The following is a 20,376-nucleotide window of genomic DNA, read 5'->3' on the forward strand; positions in this document are numbered from 1 at the left end:
TTCTGCTGTTAAAAGTCCACCCAATGGGACTACAATTCCTGAATCAGTAGTTTTTAGATAAGACTCTAGTCTAAATCACAGCTCTGGGATCAGGCTCGCCAATGCGCCAGCTCTTAAAGTGGGACTCTTAATTCGTTCAATGTGGTGGGGTTGCAGAGAGGATATGGGACTATCGAATGTCCCCCTTTAGGTTTTCCTTCACCTCCTTTCAGATCCCATTCAGAACAGTCGAGGGATAGTGCCGCCAGAGACAAGCTAAGAGGGTGGATTAGGGCAGCTCAGAGAAGATGAAGAGGGTCTTAGATTTTATGATGTAAGAGAGCTTATTAAACCTTTCATTATCTTCTCTTGATGAGAGTACAAATGAACTGCTAGTCGCAGATCATGGGGCTGTGATAGTGCTACAAACACCAAAATTGGAGGTTTGATTCTGGGTGTTACAAACGGCTGGGTGGTAACGTAAACATTACAGCGACCGTAAAAACAACAATTTAAACAACTTTACAGCTCAAATAACACACGTTTTTAAAAGAAGAATTAACATTTTGCTTTTGGAAAATTATTAGCTTCACATTTCTGCCCCTTCTGTACTAATGCAAAAAAAGAGATGTTTAAAAAAATATATATATTATCTGGAAAATATTTTACAGTAAGTTGTATGCAAAATAAAATAATTGGATTTTATTTTGTCAATGTACTAAAGCAAAAATACTAATAAATAATAATTCTGTAAAATATTTTACCACATCATTTTTTTTTTTTTACCCACTGTGAGAGTACTGTTAGATGTACAAACTTGAAGAAAAAAATCTTCATTTTTATTTGTAGTCATTAGAAAACAGAATGAACAGTAATAATGTCAAATTTAGTAAATGCTTTTATTATTTAAAAAACAAAAAAAAATTCCATGGACCCCCTAGCACCTCCTTGCAGCCCCCTGGAGGTCCCTGGACACCAGTTTGAAAACCTCTTTAAAAATTGGCCCCATTTCCATTGTAAATGCCTCACTTTAACCCAGATTTTATTATTATTATTATCATTATTTTTTTACAGGAGGGATAAGTCAAAATGACTAACTGTGGTAATCAACATTATGCCACAAATGATGTTGATTGAGCTTAACTTGTATTGAACCCAGAATATTCCTTTAAGCACTGTCTGGTTCAGCAAAGTTATATAAGTAACTAGATTATTGTGTGGTCTAAAGAAAATGTGTAAGGTGCTTGCCTCTGCCATCACAATACTAGGGTGGGTGGTTGCCAGAGAATTGCTAAGTTCTTCAAAGTGGTTGTTGGTGCACTGCTTTGTGGTTGCTTCTATGATATTCTGGTCCCTAGATATGGATTGGGGATGAAAGTCGAAAACCACCATGTGTGCACAAGTTGTATTAAAGGGATCATTGTAATATTTTGTTTATATTCTATTATTATCATATTATTGTGTGTATTATGATATAATTTCATTATACAGACTTGTTTTCATATTTATTTACAAAAAATTATGAAAACATTTGCCAAATGCATCATGACAAAGAGCATGCAAAGAGCACACAACACACATCTTTCCAATTGAAACGCAAGAATTATATTCAGTGAGCCTGAAAGGATCGCTTACTACTAGACAACTTCAGACTTCATCCTACCACAAGTATTTTCAGATCTGGGACCATGGAAACATTTTTGGCCTTGATAATTCTATTCTCTGTCAACCACTGAGAGATACCACGTCGCCAATCTTTATCATTGTGGGCCAAACTGCTCAAAATAGAGCTGGATCTCTGCTGAGTCAGCATGTTTCCAATAATGAGATGATGGATGTAAAACTGAAAACTGCAGAGGAAAGCCACTGATGGCAGCTAACTGCAACTGTGGACTGCAAATCTGGCATGTCTGTGGTTATGTGATGTATTCAGTGAAGAGTGGGTAGATTATGGGGTTGTTTCTAAATGTAAAAAATCCTTAAAACTGATTGAGGAATAAGTCAGTGCCCACATCACATTTAATATTTTCTCTTGAGTACATGCTTGGGATTTTGATATTTTGTACAAAGATTATTAAATATGACAATATTCTGTATGGAAGAAATTCTTTTGTCTGCCTCTGCAGTCTGTTAAACAAACCTATCAGTGTGTTTGCCAGCAATATCAAGAAAAGTATGTCAGACTTGGACTTGTCATATCCACTGCTTTCTTTTCTGCCAATTTTACATGGTTATTTTGAAATGTATCCATGTTACTTCTTCCAGTTTAAATTCTTTAGATTTAATATGAAAACGACAAACAGTTTCACCATCTTCCTACATAGTTGAGCAGATTTTACTAACTCGTGTGTTAAGCGAGTGTTAAGGCGCCACCTGCTGTTCACTTAGAGAGTGGCACTATTCTATGACGAACCAATTCCATTCTTTGTGTTATGACACTCAATAACTAAAATTCAACTAAGAACATAAAAAGGTTTGTTGTTAAAAAGACCTGGGCCATTATCTAATAGAAAAACTTTTTACAACAATGGATTGCATTGTCCATTTTCAACTAGATGTTTACATTTTCAATTGGCCCTAGATGTGGCTTGTTTCCCTCTTTCAATTCAAGTGTATGAGATTTTTTTAGCCGTTTTATCATCTGCCAAAAAAAAAAAAAAAAAAAGGGTAGGTCCAAGCCTTTCCAAACTATTAGAAATTAAAATATTTATTATTATTTTATATATATATATATATATATATATATATATACACATTAATTTCTTCCCTGAACAGTCCTCACTTTACAAAACTACAGTAATACAATTAAGTACAAGTTTACATATAAAATAATTGCCACAGTTGTTAAAAGTACACCATTTTCATTGTATTTGGCATCATAGAACCATACTAAGGGCAACCACTGGGCAAGCACAAAGCAGTGGCATTTGCTTTCCTTGTAAACACAGTATGAACGCTATTTTCAAGAACCATCCTGCATGTATAATTCTCAGTTCCTTGAATGCTGCTATTCATCCTCTCCTCTTTGCTCACATTAGTGTTCCACCAAGTGGGTCTCACTTGTCCACTCAGCCTTACCTTAGGCCTTTCAGTAACACCTGGGTGTCTATCATCACCAGCTCTTCATCAGGGACCCACTCTTCCTCTCTCGGTGGGGGATGTGAGACTCGAGGTGACTCACGTTCTTGCTGTGGAGGTTTGGGGGTCACGCATCTCCGTGGGGGATTAAAGGTCTTGTTAATGCAGGGAGACGCTTTAGTTTTTAGAGGAGTGAGTGGTGGAGGAGAGGGGATGCGTGACAGGTATACCAGACCTCGTTTTCTTTTCAAGCTTTGGGGGTCTTTGCCTTCACTGTTGCTTGCAGATACAGGTGGTCTTTTATTCACTGGAGTGAATGCCGTGAAAACGCTGCCTTTCTGCTGAGGGGTTACCTGGGAATTTGAACACAGTGCATGATACATCGATATTGTAGTGAACATAAACAATTGTGTTCACAAATGCAGGTACATGGGGTTTGGGTAGCTCAGCGAGTATTGACGCTTACTACCACCCCTGGAGTCGCGGGTTCGAATCCAGGGTGTGCTGAGTGACTCCAGCAAGGTCTCCTAAGCAACCAAATTGGCCCGGTTGCTAGGGAGGGTAGAGTCACATGGGGTAACCTCCTCGTGGTCATGAATAGTGGTTCTTGCTCTCAATGGGGCACGTGGTAAACTGTGCGTGGATCACGGAGAGCAGCATGAGCCTCCACATGCGGGGTCTCCACAGTGTCATGCACAACGAGCCACGTGATAAGATGTGCGGACTGACTGTCTCAAAAGTGGAGGCAACTGAGACTTGTCCTCCACCACCTGGATTGAGGTGAGTAACCGTGCCACCACGAGGACCTACTAAGTAGTGCGTATTGGGCATTCCAAATTGGGAGAATAGGGGATGATAAAAAAAAAATAAATAATAAAAAATAAAAAAAAATATGCAAATACATGCCAAAGATCAATACTTAATAATTTGTTCGATTCCCTAACCCTAAGTATGAGCAATAAAATAAAACCATAATGAATACCACATAAAAAGAAAACTCACATTAACCCTGCTGTTAATTTTGAGAGTGGACTGCACACCAGGAGCTCTTGGAGACAGAAAAGGGCCTAAGTCACCTGAAGGAACCAGATCTGAGACCTTCTCCTCTGCCATGCTGAAAAACTGCTCACAGGTCTATGTCCAAAACAACATCAAAAGACATCAGAAATCACTTACTCTGATATTACATGGGTATGTAAGAACAAGTTTAAACGTTACTGCTAATTCCTTACAAATACAAAAGTCTTCAGACGGGCTATAGCTTCTTGCAGATGGGACTCCTTCGGGTTTATGGAGAAGAGTGCTTGTTCTCCTGCATAAAGACTTGGCACAAGCCCAGAGAACGGTCTCAACTGAAGGTTACTCAGAGCAACCAGTGCTCTAGGTTTTACCAGCTCTTCTACAGCTAACTGCTCCAAATTAATGGAGGTTCTCACAGAGACTATGTCAAACTTCTCATCCACAAGGTACAGTACTGGAGAGCTGCCTGAGAAGACATTGAAGCAGTCATAAATGGTTTACAACATTCAGGTAAGGTATTAAGGACTAGGGACACAAAATGGTAAATTTCGTTGTTGAAATAGCTTTTACACATGACAAATGAAATCAACCTTGTCTGTCCACTATGGAGACAATACATCCCACAATATCCACTTCTCCACATGGTGAGCTGAACAGTGGATTTTGAAGTTCTCTGAAGTTGACACATTCTCTTGGATGGAAATGCAGACTTAACCATTCTGGAGACACCTGGACCAATCACATGTTTTATGTATGACTTCATACGCTTGGAAGGAAAAAAGTAGCAGTAATCCACTTGGAGGATTAAGTTAAAAGGTCATATGAAAAAATCAAATATTTATTGATCATTTGAAATAAGAGTTTGATGTAGGCGTGCTATGAAAACATACTGTAACTTGCAGAACTCAAAACTTCCCCCCAGTCCAAAAAGATAATCTAAATTAAACTAAGCTTCAAATATGGCTTGTTCTGAGATTATCAGATTTCTGTTGTCAGAAACCCAAAACGAGACCACCCACATTTACACCTCAGCGACATCTACATGTGTTTGGTGTACAGAAACTTGGCTCACCCAGTCCCAGTGAGGTAATAGGTAAGAGAGTGGGATAGATATCTATTATTCTTAACACCAGAAGAACTAACAATGAGAGATAAGGGAAAATCAAAACTATGCCACAAACATTATAAGTGGACCTCAGGGTGAAAAAAAAAAAAAAAGAGAAAAAGTTATTTGATATGACCCATTTAAAAGTGAACACAAAGTTCCAAAACACTAACGTTTACCTCCATATCCTGGAAGAGTGTTTTCTTAGTGGCAGTGAGCTGAATGTGAGCAATGCCTGAGCGTTTCTTGCCGTCTGATGTGGAGAGATGATACGCCCTGTACCTGCGGCCCTCTCTTAGTAAACTATACAAGTCCACTGATGGCCGCCAGATATTCAGTGTGTAAACTAGGAAATGAAACAACCAAAGCTGGTTAAATATGTTTTTTCAACATCTAACCACAATTCATAGATGATATTCAGTCAGCTCACCAGAGTTGCTCTGCAGGTCACTGGCATCTGTAATGCTGAGCTTCCAAACAGGTGTGACGTCTCGATCGGTGCACCCCTCTTCAGTTTCCTGTGCCTCTGTCATGGCCTTCCGCACACGCTCCTGCAGTTCCGCCTGCCTCTTCTCCCCTAGACTCTGCCTGTACTTGCTCACTGCTTCCATCTGCCTCTCACTTAAGTGGGTCTACTCACAGTGCAGATGTGGAAAAATCATGTATTATTAATGGGAGCTAATCACAGGAATAACTTGGTACATACTGTGATATTGTGCCAAGCCAAGTTATTCAGTCAGAGTCAAACCATTTAATTGCCCTTTTATTTGGTTATGTCTTAAATCGCATTAAAATGTAACATGAATACTAAAAGCTTCACCTCAACAGCTGGGTCATACTCCATTGCTTCATACAGCTCTTCCCCATCATGCAGAGCTTCAATCTCATGTCGATTAAATGTCCTCCTTCTGCCTTGGCTTTTTCTTTTACCTTATATAAGGAGGACGAAAACTCGTCAAGATGCTGCACATCCAAGTCTCTGATCCAGTTTTAACTAAATAATAAAGTAATAAAAATATGAAGGAAAATAATGAAATCCTACCTTCCATTTCTTTTTCAATCTGGGCCTGCATATTGGAAATAAGTAGCTCCATGGTTTTGTGCTTTGAGTTGCTGTGTTTTCTGGCCTCTCGATCTTCTGCACGATCATTGCGAAATATAAAGATGCCGTTAGGCTTCTTCTCCATCCACTGTTTGATGAGAATGTTAGTTAAGGTTGGTCTGGCAGCCAATGATGAACTCAGCTTTTACAGGTCAGTAGCTTTAGTTGTATGTGCACAATTCTACTAATACATTTGTGTTTTAATCAAAAAGCGGCCACTTTCTAACAAAGCAAGACATCTGCATAATGTCAAATTAAAAGCAATAATTTGCTAACTGGAGTATAAAACACTTAATTTCTTAACCAGTAACGAGAAACATGTAATTGCTTTATCTCAATTCAGAAATGTGCTAATTAGATGTTGCAGACCTGAGTGGGGTAACTTCTCAACACCAAAATGTCCACACAGCTCACTACACCTCCAGCAGCATACATTGAGGAGAGTGGGAGCCTGAAAGGTCGAGGGTCACGACAGTACCCCAACTTAGTGTTCCACCGAGCTCGTCTTGTACTGTTAGCTGAAATCTAAATAAAAATGGGAATCAAAACGAGGCTGACAGATGGCAAGATTATGGCAAATGGATCCTCTCTATTGAAAGTATAATCTCTATGCATTATGTAGTGATGTAGATTAAAAACCACTTGTGAGGTTAAAGTGGCTTTGACCACTACATTAAGTCTGCTAAATTACTATATGAAGGGGTTAAAGATGTGTACCACTACCAGTAGCCAAAAGGTTGCAGATTTGAAACCAAGGGTCAATCCTTGAGCTATCACCATTGTGGCCTTGAGCAAAACATTTAACTCCAGTTTGGTCCAGAGCGATTGTCCCTGTAGAGGGGATTGTCCCAAGAACAAAACAAAACTTTCACCTTTAGCATCAGAGATTCGGGAGCTTCCAGAGGTGGGCAGGCTTCTTGGGAACCAACCAACTCTGCTCCATTGATCATGACCTTATCACCAATTCTGAGACAGCCCTTGTGCAGCATAGCAGAAAGTGGAGGGTCCAACAGGCCTCTGATAGCGTACCAGCCATCCGTGAGCCAGACCACAGTCGACTCCACCTTTGCATCAGTGCTTCTGTCCTCAGATTTTTCTTGATTAGTGTAAGCAATACCACATACACAGAGCACTAATGTCTTAGCTGGAGTGTCATCCCTCTCAATGATCCTCCTGAGAGCAGATCTCCTGCTCTGGTCCACCTCCACATCATATCTGATTGCAAGTACCAAGAAGTTACAGATGTGTTTAAAGAGTTTCAGAGAACTTATCAAAAAAAAAAACATTTTGTACGTAGGTTCAATACCTGAATTTCAGCTGCAAAAGTACTTGCTCTGGAGTCAAACACAGGCCACCCATTACATCTGGAAAGGCTCTTTCCATGGAGGCCCGTTTCCAAATAATCCATCGGTAGTGGTTGAACACCCAGGCATCAGTGATCAGTTTGGGATCAACGCCAGGGGTATCACACAATGCTCTACCAAAAAAAGAGGAACTTCATATTGCAAAGACATTTTCAAAAGAAATAGTATCTCTTTAAGGTGACAAGGTGATGACGCAATGGTAAACTGCCAGCAGGAGGTGAAGCCACCGGAAGTGTTCGAGCGGCCATCTTGGTATGCCCAAACTGTCATAGAGCATCAATGACTGACAGGACACCCCGTTTAACCGTCTCCGACCTGTGGATACGACAGTCGCATTTCACCCTCTAGTGACAATCATATTTAATGTTTAATTAGCTCGTTATGAATAATATTTGTTACGAGGGAGAAGCTATATGCGGATTGCGATGTCAGAGTATTCACCTGCCCTGGTGTGCAGTCTATCAATGGAGCACAATGATCACCAAAGGACTGTCCACAAGTTGTAATGTAAGTAGGAAAAGCATTAATATTTGCTTGTTTTGGGGTGACAACATGTCCTTTCCCCCGGAGGGTCCTTAAAGTTAAACCGAGATTTTTAAATCACCTAAAATGCCTGTTTTCATATTAAAGCACTCTCAGTGGTCATACATGGATACATGTCATACATTACGTGTTTGTTTGCCATTTAAACCTAGCGTATCAGTTTAATTTTAACCAGCTTATGCTTGTCTCCCTCAATCTCAGCGCCCGCTGCGTGTGTAATAGTGGGAGAGAGAGAGAACTCTTATTCAAATGACTTTGAGAAAAAGGTACTTTTTGATGAAGACATAAAACAAGTAACTCTGAATAAACACGTGGATGTTCACAATAAATATGTCTGATAATGTCTGTTTGCATCTTACCTCAGTTTCAGTGAACTTGTTTACATTCAGCTTATCTGTTCGCCACTGAAGTTTGTTAGAGATAGACTGTTTGAAATAAATACATATGTAACTCACTCCGGCTTTCAAGAAAGAGGAAAAATTCCCAACTTTAAATAAATAAATAATTACACGTGTGGGACATTTGCGTTGTAGTGAATGTACAGGCAGATTTCAGTATAAAACCTGTGATTGAATGACTAATGTTTTCCTATCAAGTCAATAGGCATACTGGAATGTTTGGGCATAGCAATATGGCGGTGCAGTGGCTTCACTGTTTTGACATCATCAGCAATCCAGTTCTATATTATAAATCTGTGATTGACACGTCATTTAAAAAAAATCACTGCTCCTGTCTGTGACACTGAAAAAACAGCGAGACCTGACACAACAGTTAAAGGAGCCATCTAGCACATTTACATTGAAAAATAATAATAATAAAAATAAAATACAAATTTAAACAATGGATGCAAAAAAAAAAAAAAGAAAAAAACGTTTGGTGTTTATGGACCCTTATACTGTCATAAAGTATGTTTACCTGAAGAACTCTTCTTTCCCCACAGTACATTTACAGTCTGGAACCAACCAGCCTCCATCAGCCAGCTGGGCAGCACCACACTCCATCAAGACCTCATGGTTGAAGAACTGATTACAGTCAAATCGGTATGATTCAGCATTTTCACTGGTTATCTGAGAGACTTCGTAATGTACACCATGCTGATACAGCTAACAGGGAGAAGGAATAAAAAATAAGAATAGTACCCATAGCATATCTAAAAGATAATTACAAAAAGGTAAAAAAAAAAAAAAATTAAAAAGGTACCTCCTCCAGTGTGTATTGACCAGGACATTTGTGCCCCACAGCATCTTTCAGACCTTTTCTGGAGTCACCTGAGGTCTTAGCAAGATAAAGGCTGCCAGGCAAAGGACGAATAGTCTGCCTTTTCTTCTTCTGGAGCCTCATGTCTTGCATATCCCGAGCTAGTCGCAAGGTCTCCTGCCATGCCTCAGTGTCTATAAACATCCCAAAAAAAAAAGTAGGTTTAATCGCTGCGTTCGTAGAATCATTCGGAACAATTCTAACTCTATATCTGTTGTGGACAATGCCTTCCAAAGTCCCCACTAGGTGCAAACCCAATAATATGAGAAAATATATACAAAGCTAAGAAAATTAGAAGATAAATGTTAATGATTACCTCTCTCTTCAGAGTGAAGGTTTTTCAAAGGTATGTTTTCCACTGAAACGGTGGTTTCAGGCTTAGAACCCACATGTAGGCTCTTCTCACCACAATACAAAGGAACATTGTGGGTATTTGATGTTGAAGTAATAAATCTTTTATCCAGTGCTGTATTCTGGCCAAATGGAGGTTTAGATACACATGAATGTATAAGCAGGCTATTGCTACGACCAGTATTGTCTTTGTTTGCCTTTTTGAATGGTGGAATAAAATCAGTGGACTTTTCAGAGACATCTCGACCTTTTGATGTCTCAGTCTTCATAGTCTTTCTAAAGGGGGTCACAAACACCCCTCCTTTAGGGACTGACTGCCCTATGTTGTTAAGGTCATTTGACTTCTGGTCAATAGAATTCCTGCAGATAGAAGAGAATTAGTGAGAAATAAAAACTTCGAGGTATAATCAAGAGTTAACTGTAAAACAATGAAACACCGTACAACCCACCAATTTGGACAGGTGACATTGGGCTGGAGATGGACATTGTATTTGAAGATGCGCCTGTCTCCTATAGTTCCTAAAACATGAATTTCAGGATACGTTTATAGTACTGAAAAATAAAACCAATAAACAGCTGAAGTAGAATGGTTGAGCTCTAACCATTAGGGCAGCTTTTCAGTGGGGTGAGGCCCAACGATTTTGCATCTGAAGTCTGGTCAAACTCTGAGAGAAGTTGCCGTTTCAAAGGAGGTTGACCTGAATTTAAACAGAAAAGAGTATAAAAAAATAAGAGGGCCACATCGAAAATGTCTGTTGACACAGCTTCCCCACACAAAAACAGCACAATATTTCTTCAAAACTTTAGGCTATACCTTTTATACTATCAGCATCTAGCTGACGTTTCCTCCTCCTATTATGGTCAACAGACCCCTGTGTCCATAGATCATGAACAGATGAACTTTTTTTGCAGTAAGTGTCTTCTGAAGTCACCAACCCAGCTGGTTCATTCAAGTCATCATCTGCTAATAAAGCTTTAGTGCAAGCCATAGCCTCCTGCTCAAAATACTTCTGCTGGGTGACTGTACAACTGCTAAAATCCAATGAGTGCAAGTCTAATTGTGCAGGTACATTCTGAGATGCTGCTGAAGGATGACATTTTGAGGAATTAGTTTGATGTGGCTGGTTATCAGTGCCAGTGATTTGTTGAATATCACAATCCTTGAATAATTTGGAAGCTTCCTCAAGGGCAACCTTTGATACAGAAACACCTTTACCACTAGCTGTGATGAAACCATAATTTTCCGTATTAAGTTGATAACATTTTAGGTTTTCATCCCCAATGTTCTCGATTCTTGCACAAGACCTCACAGTTTCAGATGGGACTTTCTTTGATAAGCGTTCCTCAAAACTCTCATCTTCACAATCTTTAAAGAGACTCTTTGCCCTCTGCAGTGCAGAAGCAGAGACATATTCTTTTGTCCCACCCGCTGTCCAGAAACCTTTGTGTTCAGCTAAGGAACTCAAAGTTTTAGATGGGACCTTCTCTGACACGGGGCCACTTCTTCCACAGGAGATTTCATGTTGTCCACTTTGTAAATCTGAGAAAATTTTAGGCTCATCACAACCTGCAAATGCAGGTCCATTCAGTGCCTTTTCTGAGACAGTAACATATTTGCCACTGGCGGTGCTGAAACCTTTACAGTTTTGGTGCTGAAAATTCTCAGAAACTAAACTTTCCTCTTCACAATTTTTGAAGACACTCTTTGCCCTTCGCAGAGCAGTAGCAGTGATGGCCACTGTCTTCCCACCAGCTGTAGAGAATCCAATGTGTTTTCTTGAGGAACTCTCAGTTTTAGGTGGGACTTTCTCTCGCACAAGGTCAGGCTTCCTACTGGTGCTTTTATGTTGTCCACTTTGCAAATTTGAGTGAGTTTTAGGCTCATGACTGAAGTTGTCATTATTAAAACCTGCAAATGCTGCTCTAACATCATTCAGTGCCTTTTCTGAGACAATATATTTTTTGCCAATGGGAGTGCTGAAATCTTTACAAATTTGGTTTTGAAGATCCTCTGATGCTAAATGGTCCTCTTCACAGTCTTTAAAGAGATGCTTTGCCCTTTGCAGAGCAGTAGCAGAGATGGAAACCTTTTTCCCACCTGCTGTAGAGAATCCGAAGTGTTTTCCTGAGGAACTGGTATCTGTTTGGATGCCCACAATCTCCTTTGTCTTTCTAGAACCATTGTTATTTGGGAAACCATCAACTGACTCTGACAAAAAATCTTTAGCTCTCTGGAGTGTTTCAGCTGAGACAGACACCTTTTTACCACTGGCTGTACTAAAACCACAGTTGCCAGTAAGAGGAAGCAAATAGGATAATTCACTTTGAAAGCCTTCATTACATACTTTTACTTTCTGCTCACATTCTTCTTCCTGAGGGGTTTTCTGTTCCAAGGAAGGTTTTTCATAGCCATTAATCAGGTTATCCTGACATGTTTTCATGCCGTTAGAATTTCTTTCATTTACTTTGTCGCCATTTGCTTGTGATGAGAAGTCAATAATAAGATCAATGTCTTTGAAAACAGCTTTTGCGTTCTTGATCGCCTCTGCTGAAAATTTCACACTTTTACCACTTGCAGTTGTAAATCCATTTGTTTTTTTGACGTTTTCAATATCCATTTTGGCATTACTTTCCCCAGTTTTCGCTGATTTCAAACAGTCAATATTTTCACCACAGTCTTTGAATACCGCCTTTGTCTTTTTAAGTGCTTGGGCTGAAATGGAAACTCCCTTCCCACTGGCTGTCTGAAAGCCATGGCCATGCACTGACTTAGGCATATAAAGTTTTGAGGGGCAACTGTTAGTCAAAACTCCTTTAGCGTCATCACCAGATTTCTGTTCTTTACTGTTGTGGGAAGGAACATCCGGAACACTGGGTATTTCGGGCGAGTCAAACTGTTTTTTGTCTATAGAGGTTTCACTCCAGGAAACAGCTTTTGTTTTCTGAAGACTAGATGCTGAAATAGAGTCATCATGCTTTCCAGAAGTGTGGAAATTAAGCTCTTGACTTTCTGGCTCCTCTAAGCTGTCAACATTATTGAAAAGTGTTCTTGCTTGCAGAAGGGCCTTTTCAGACACTTTCAGTTTCTCTCCCTTTGCTGTACTGAATCCAAAATGGCTGTTTGAGTTAACACGGACAACATCTGTTTTTCTATCCAAACAATTTCCTGTCACTTGGTTATTCATTTCAAAGTCTCTAAAATCTGCATTTACATCTCCACAGCTGAAATATTCATCTTGTTTAAACCGAAGGTGCCGTTTATTTTCCTTGTCCATGCTGCCAGAAGTACTGGCTAAAGGCTCAATTTCAGAATGCATTCTGGATTGTTCTGGCTTTGGCACTTCTGTATCTGCCTTGATGTCTTGTCTATTAGCTTCTATATCATCCTCTTCAAAAAAGTGCCTTGCTTTGTTTAAACTCTTTTCTGAAATAACTATAGAGTTCCCTTTAGCGGTTTTAAAACCAAAACCATTAGTTTTTTCACTGAAAGTGGACAATTCTTCCCATGCATTCTTTAGCTCCTTACCCAAATTGTTTTTAGCTGTTAACAAATGCACCATTTCATCTTGTTTTTCCTTTGATATGGTGCACAATTTGTCACCATCTAAAGATTGATTTGGAGCACATTCAGGTTCATTGTTAGTATGAACAGAATTGCTTATCGAAGAAGCATCTGTATTGACTTGCTGCTTTCCTTTGACAACATCAGAGTTAAAACTATCATCAAAGTCAATACCTTTGAGGAGGTCAGGATCCCACTCTCTTTCAGAGGTGTGGTGGTTGTCTGAACCAAGCTTTTTTGCTTTGAACTGAGTGAATTCGTACTGGCTTTCTGCATCCTCCAAAAGATTGCACAATTCTGTAACATCAGCCTTTTGTGAAGCTGTCAAAGGGCAGTTCTCAACATCATCATGGCTGGAATCCACTGGGGTGGGTTTGTCCTTGCCGTTAATGTCTAACACAGTCTGTTTTTCAGCAACATTTTGGAATTCCAGTTTTTTATGAATCCACTTAGATGAATCAGTGTCTCTCTCCAATTTCTCTTTTAAAAGAGTCCTAGCTTTCTGAAGGCCAAAATCTGAAACTGTAATATTCCTCTCCGAATCAATTTTATAATCACATTCCTTTGACTGTGGCGAAGAGCAGCTTGAAATATTCTGTTTAAAGCTCTTTGAACTTAAGAGTCCTGGACTGGACAGCTCATCGCTATTACAAGTTCTTGATGCATGCTCAGGGAGGATAGACTTTCCTAAGGTTGATCTTGCTGTATTCGTGCTGTTTGAAATTGATTTGAAAATGGTTTCTTTTGTGTGGTTGTGTTTTGGAGATCTTTCATTTAAGGTGTTTATCAAACCGTCCCCTACAGCCTTATCCAATGATGCTTTGGCCCTCATTATAGCCTCTTGTGGTACAGTTATAACCTTGTTGTTTGCTGTTTTAAAGCCAGAAAAATTATCCTTGGTACCTGTGCAAGATGCTGTCATGCCATCAAATCCTGAAAATGTGGTGGGGCAACCACTGTCATGACTGATTTCAAAAGTTGTGAGTGCAACTGTTGACTTGTTTGGGGAGCTGACAGATACATCTGCTAAAGCACAGCAGTCATTGTGATTATCTCGAGAGTCCTGCTGGTTAATACCATCTTTATTCTTCTGGTCTAACTCTATCTCAGACTGCCCTTGGCAGATTGTGATGAATGTGGATGAAATGTCACTTTGTACATGCATGTCAGGTGGTTCTCCTGTAGTTATTTCTTGTGTGAAATCCTCTGCAAATGCCTTGGACAGCTGTGTCATATCCAGTCCTTGATCAAGTTCACGGGAATCTGTCGAGACCTGTTGTACAGCAGTGACTTGTTGCTGTATCTGATGATTGACTGTGTCTTCACTGATGAAACTGGACTCATTAAGGCCACTGGATTTCTCCTCCTCTGGAGGGTTTCCTGTTACAAAATAAAAAACATTGTTTAATCCTTATGTAGTAAGCAGGTTCAAAAAATATACATACACTATTTACTGTGTATATATACAGTGCGTACGTACACACACACACACACACACACACACACACACACACACACACACACACACACACACACACACACACACACACACACACACACACACACACACACACACACACTCTCTCTCTCTCTACCGGTCAAAAGTTTTGAAACACTCATTCTTTATTATAATTTTTTTTTCTTCACATTTTAGAATAATAGTAATCAAAACTATGGAATAACATAAAGGGAACTATGGGAATTATGTTGTGACTAAACAAAATCCAAAATAAATCAAAACTGTGTTATATTTTAGCATCTTCAAAGTAGTCACCCTTTGCCTAGAATTTGCAGACATGTACTCTTGACATTTTCTCAACCAACTTCTTGAGGTATCACCCTGGGATGCTTTTTAAACAGTATTGTTTCCCATCTATGTTGGGCACTTATTGGCTGCTTTTCTTTATTATTTGGTCCAAGTATCGATTTCAAAAACTTCTTTTTTTTAATAAAATTTTAGTTTTATAATGAAATAAATTAATATGGTGGCACAATTATATTTTTGTCTACAAAACTAATTTCAAACATTTAAGCATACGCCTTCATGAGAAACATTTCAGTCAAGTGTTTCAAAACTTTTTGGCTGGTAGTGTGTGTTTTTAAGAAGAAAGAAAGAAGACAGTTATTGCATTAGTAGGACTGGGTCAATTTCTTGCAAAAGAAATGAGTCTTTAGATGTTTCTTGAAGGTAGCTAGAGAATCAGCTAGCTCGGATGGAGTTTGGCAGGTCGTTCCACCAGCGAGGAACAGTTGAAGTTCCTCGCTGCAATTCAACATGAAAAAAACAGTATTAAATGAATGTAAAATAGAAGCATTCTCACAAGACTAAGACCCCACTGTATATATATGTAGGAATAAGAATTTAGTGCAAAATTCTTACCTGACAGTGTGTGCTTGTTGTTAATTGTTGTTACAGTCTTTGACAACTCTGATCTCAGTACTTGATACACAAACCTACTGGGCTTTCTAGCAAGTGTGAAAGCAGGCGATTTGCCAAACTTCTGACACTGAGATCCTTCTGCATGGGTATTTGGAAAAGACTTGACTCTTTCAACACTTTTGGAAAAAGTTGGGCTATTTTGTGAGGTGCAGTCCTTAAGAATATGCTGGTCGAGAAAAGTGCCACCATCAGTTTCATTGGACGCAACAGTGTTGTGATTGCACATGAAAGGCAAGCCCGAAGAAACACCTTCATTCAGGCTGGAGTCTAATAAACTTAGTGGGGACCACTGCATGACGTGTTTATTTTTGAGGCAGCTTTCTGCTTCTAAATCATCTGTGTAAGTTTTATCTCTATTTAATATCTCTCCTGGCTCTTTATGCGGCTCTGAAGTTGGAACAGTTGATTTTACATCCTTTGAGGAATCATTTATTCTCCTTCTGTTCCTTTCTTTGGTTTTGACTCTTCGCAGAGCTGAAGTGCTGTTGCTGAAGAAAATGGACAACACATTCTCAGCACCATCAAGAACCTTCTGTACTGTGCTGCGGATGTCCCCGTCCTCTATAGCTGTTGGCACAGTCTGCTTCCACAGACCATTCATATCAGGCGATGCATCTGGGGAGCAAATGGGCTTTCCTCCCAGGCCATCAGCCTGGACAGTCGAACTTGTGGACCTCACTGAAGAGAAAAGTACAGTATAATCAAAATTATTTTCTCATAGGGGTTGCAGAGGATTGTACACATTTCAAATTAACTATTAAATCACTTTGTTTCAAATATACAGTGGCCCTCTTACCGTAATGTTTTACTGCAGATGCTCTCTCACATAATATCACATTACTTTCAGAGCCTTTTGAGAGGGTTGGAAACAGTTTCCGCACAAACTAGTGTGAGCAAGGAGAGAGTGAGAACAAGCCATCAGCCATCAGTTAATTCTGTGTTGGTAAAAAGAGACTCAGCATATTGAAGGCATAGTTCATCCAAAAATGAAAATTTGGTCAACATTTACTCACCCTCATGTTGTTTCAAACCTGTATGACATTCTTTTATCCATGGAGCACATAGATGTTAGGCAGAATGTTAGCCTCAGTCAACATTCACTTTCATTGTGTGGATAAAAGATGCAATGAAAGTTAATAGTGACTGAGGCTAACATTCTGCCTAACATCTAATTTTAGGTTTCACAGAACAAAGTCATATGGGTTTGGAACAACACGAGGGAGAGTACTGTAAGTGAGCATGTTTACATGCACACCAATATGCTGATTACTCTCTAAAATCTGCTTATTTAAAAAAAATCGGACAAAGCAAGAAATCTGCATTTACATGACATTTGAAATAATCATGTTATTTCAAACCGTGAAGATGCATGCACTCAACAAGTGCGCACGTTGGATGAGCCAGAAAGAATGCCGGTTAAGCTGTTTACTTACCACACAAAATCGCAGTAATGGGCAAAAATCTATCTGTGTCAATCGGTTTATTCTTATGACGTTTATGACCTTACACCAATAAAGGAACAGCATTTATTGCGTTTACATGACCACACACATTGTCGGTTTATTAGGCATAATCGATGTAAGAACGTGTATGTAAACGCGCTCAATGATGACTGGATTTTGAGTGAACTATCCCTTAAAGCATCATAGTCCAAAGAGCAGAAGAGGAATAACATGCAGAATGCAGAATCATCTATATTATGTAAGTTACATAAGATTTGGACTTACAATTGCTTCTTTGTCTTTGAGGCAACTTGCAGATGGAGCACGGTCCTCTGTTTTAGCTAAAGGGATGGAAGAATAGCATATAAATCATATGAGCGCTCAGTTCATCTTAGTTCAAAGAGGCTTGACATAACTACATTCATACAGTACATACGTAATATCACAGTGGGAGTCAAAGATGATGGTGTGTTAAAGGAACTGCTCCAGGAAAGGTCTGGGTTTATCTGTGCCCCAAGGCTCTCAGATATTTGCTTTGCAGAACGTGCCTGCAAAAGGTCAAACTTAGTATCATTTTTCATGTCCAAAATGGCATTTCAAATTAAGCTCTGCAATAATATTCAGATTAATTGTTCTTAAAAAGCATGGCCTATCTTACCAAAGATGCTTTTGGTGTGTCCAGAAGGCCTGTAATGTCACATTTGGAAGTCAAATAAAGTAAAACATCAGAACATAAAAAAACAAAAAATAAAACATATTAAAGACAATGTAAAATGTCCTTACCAAAGTAATCACCAGGTTGTCCACAGGATCTATCAAACCTTTGACAACAAAGGAAGTGAGACACTCAATCATTAACCTTACGTTAGACTTTCATATGTTACGTGATCAGTTCAAACACACTTACCTGTCTTTGGCTGAGCCAAACATACAAGGGCTTGAATCTGTCCAGGGACAAGCTGACGAGACTCCATTAGTAGCTTTGTGGGTAAAAACAACAAAAACACAGTAAAAGTAGTTGATACAACCCATGCACTATTTTCCGAGTCTTCTGAAGCCTTTGTGTGATGAACCGACCTAAATTAAGTCATTACTCACTTTCAAATAAAATCAGCAACCAACTCCCATAAACAGCGCCCTAGTCAAATCTGGCTACATGTCAACTGTGACCAAACATCATGACGAAATGACAGAATTTTCATTTTTGAGCCTTCATAAGACTTGAAATATGATGTACAGGTTGCATGGACTACTTTTATGACACTTTTGGGTCCTTTTTTGAAGCTTTAAAGTGAGTTATTATCAGCTGCCATTATACTGAAATCTGCAAACAGGACATCCTTAAAAACTCCTTTTTGTGTTTCATGTTACAAAGAAAGCCAAACAGGTCTGGGACATCATGAGGGAAAATGGTAAAAGATGACAGGATTTTCAATTTTTCACTGTACTACCTTGATAAGGGGAATCTTCATTAGATATGGAATCAGGAGACTGCAGATGTCGTTGCTTAAATATTTTGGGTGTCGAAAACAGCTGACTGCCCAGGGCTGATGTCTCTGGTGCTTTGACAGTGTCCATCTCCTCCTCCTCTTCAGCTTTTGAAATGTCTGGACCTGCTCCATCTCTAGAAGCTTTTGCAGTCAACTCCTCAAACCAGCCTGGATTAAGGGGTCCAAGTCCTTCAATCACAAAAAGTATTTTTAGTTACAATAATCGTAAATACAGTCGATCTATAACTGTTTGCCAATAAATGAGCGTCTACCTCTTTCAATTTGATCAAAGAAATCCTCAAACATGCTGCCATGAGTGCGATAAGTGTTACATTTGAATCTGTCATTCAACCCTTGGACCTACAGTACAGGTAAACATACAGAAGTCAGAATGACAATAGCGTTCAAATTCAGCATTACATCGCGTAATATGTAGTTCAATGTCTCCAAGTTACATTATGTAGTTATAAAGTAAGAGTGAGACTTAACTGACAGTTTATGCTAATATATATATATATATATATATATATATATATATATATATATATATATATATACTCTTGTGTGCTATCATGACTAGCTAAAGCAGAAAAGCTAAACTCCTCTCACAACCATGGAAGTTCCCTTAAATAAACGCGTCGTCACAGCTGAAGGCCACGTTTATCTTTTGATAGGTCAATATTTATTGTAAAGTATTCGTTATATCCGTTAAAGACTTTTTATTCTCTTAAATAATCCACATCTGAGGCGACTTGTTTATTCCGCGCGTGAATGAAGCTGGGTTGGTTTTACACATCCCGCCAGTGTGCGTCGTGTCGTCAACGGAAAAGCAGCGGTCTCGACCAATCAAAATGAGCGCGGCTGTCCAGAGGGCGGGCTTACGTGCACTGCTGAACAGAAACTGGAAAATTTTTAAAGGTGCACTCAGTGATTGTTCATTTATTTAAAAATATTCACTCCTAAAGAAAATAATTGTAATTTTTAAACATATGTATAAACTCATTAACACTCACATAAGATGAAGACTCTAGTCATATCGGTATCCTTATAAAAGCTGTTTTATTGTACATGAAGAGGGTCCCCTCATGGGAGCTGCCATGTTAGGATCACATGACCATGCACGTCATGTCAGTAACAGCCTGTTATTGGACATTTTCACTCATGGATTAAGGTAATCATGGCAGACTGTGAATCATCTACAATGACATTAGTAAAAACTATTGATTTTGAATGATGCTGCGTCCACGCCACTAGGTGTCAGTGTAAGTCCAAAATGACTGAGTTCACCTTTAAATCAAAATAAAATTTTCCCCCATTAAAGAAGTTTTACTCCTAAAGAAATGAATTGTAATTTTGGAAACATATGTGGGCTGCCATTTTAGAATCGCATGGCCATATGAATACTCCTCACTTAATCTCAGTAACCATCTTTTTACTGGACACTTTCACTCTTGGATTAAATTAATCATGGCTGATTGTGAGTAGTGAATTTCGGTAGCTTCATACTTTTAATGCTAACTTTTCTTTTACTTACAGTGTTACTACTCATTTTTATATAATTTATTTTGATATAAAAAATAAATTAATGTGAGGTTGTACAAAAAATAAATTTCATTGTCAACAAGCATTGTTTGCTGTGTTGC

General features: G+C 39.0%; 1 protein-coding gene across 3 annotated transcripts; it reads right to left on the reverse strand.

The window, feature by feature from the left end:
• Nucleotides 1-2,665: 2,665 nt before the first annotated feature.
• Nucleotides 2,666-19,529, reverse strand: brca2 (BRCA2 DNA repair associated). 3 transcript variants are annotated; one of them, XM_051678450.1, is made up of 27 exons: nucleotides 19,346-19,529; nucleotides 19,006-19,093; nucleotides 18,695-18,922; nucleotides 18,151-18,223; nucleotides 18,027-18,064; nucleotides 17,902-17,930; nucleotides 17,680-17,791; nucleotides 17,529-17,584; nucleotides 16,598-16,685; nucleotides 15,742-16,479; nucleotides 10,614-14,741; nucleotides 10,402-10,497; nucleotides 10,249-10,318; nucleotides 9,765-10,159; nucleotides 9,392-9,582; nucleotides 9,107-9,294; nucleotides 7,591-7,761; nucleotides 7,157-7,499; nucleotides 6,654-6,809; nucleotides 6,225-6,372; nucleotides 6,003-6,112; nucleotides 5,613-5,814; nucleotides 5,362-5,528; nucleotides 4,668-4,806; nucleotides 4,290-4,543; nucleotides 4,060-4,191; nucleotides 2,666-3,410 (listed from the first exon to the last, which is right to left on the reverse strand). In XM_051678450.1, exons 1-27 carry the CDS (start codon nucleotides 19,346-19,348, stop codon nucleotides 3,054-3,056), a joined length of 8,700 nt encoding a protein of 2,899 aa, XP_051534410.1. In that variant the 5' UTR covers nucleotides 19,349-19,529; the 3' UTR covers nucleotides 2,666-3,053. The 3 variants fall into 3 exon arrangements, with proteins under 3 accessions (XP_051534410.1, XP_051534409.1, XP_051534411.1); XM_051678449.1 differs by having other exon boundaries at nucleotides 19,343-19,529; XM_051678451.1 differs by lacking the exons at nucleotides 2,666-3,410; nucleotides 4,060-4,191 and having other exon boundaries at nucleotides 4,357-4,539; nucleotides 19,343-19,529.
• Between the last annotated feature and the right edge of the window lie 847 nt (nucleotides 19,530-20,376).

This window comes from Myxocyprinus asiaticus, chromosome 39, assembly GCF_019703515.2.
Source record: "Myxocyprinus asiaticus isolate MX2 ecotype Aquarium Trade chromosome 39, UBuf_Myxa_2, whole genome shotgun sequence".
Classification (NCBI taxonomy): Eukaryota; Metazoa; Chordata; class Actinopteri; order Cypriniformes; family Catostomidae; genus Myxocyprinus; species Myxocyprinus asiaticus.

Excerpts from the sequence above, each read along its gene's own strand:
- brca2 (XM_051678449.1), bottom strand. Across the intron at positions 16,686-17,528 it reads TCAAAGACAAAGAAGCAATT|TTTGTGCGGAAACTGTTTCC; the intron begins GTAAGTCCAAAT and ends TGCTCACACTAG. Across the intron at positions 4,544-4,667 it reads CTCCATAGTGGACAGACAAG|GCAGCTCTCCAGTACTGTAC; the intron begins GTTGATTTCATT and ends ATGTCTTCTCAG.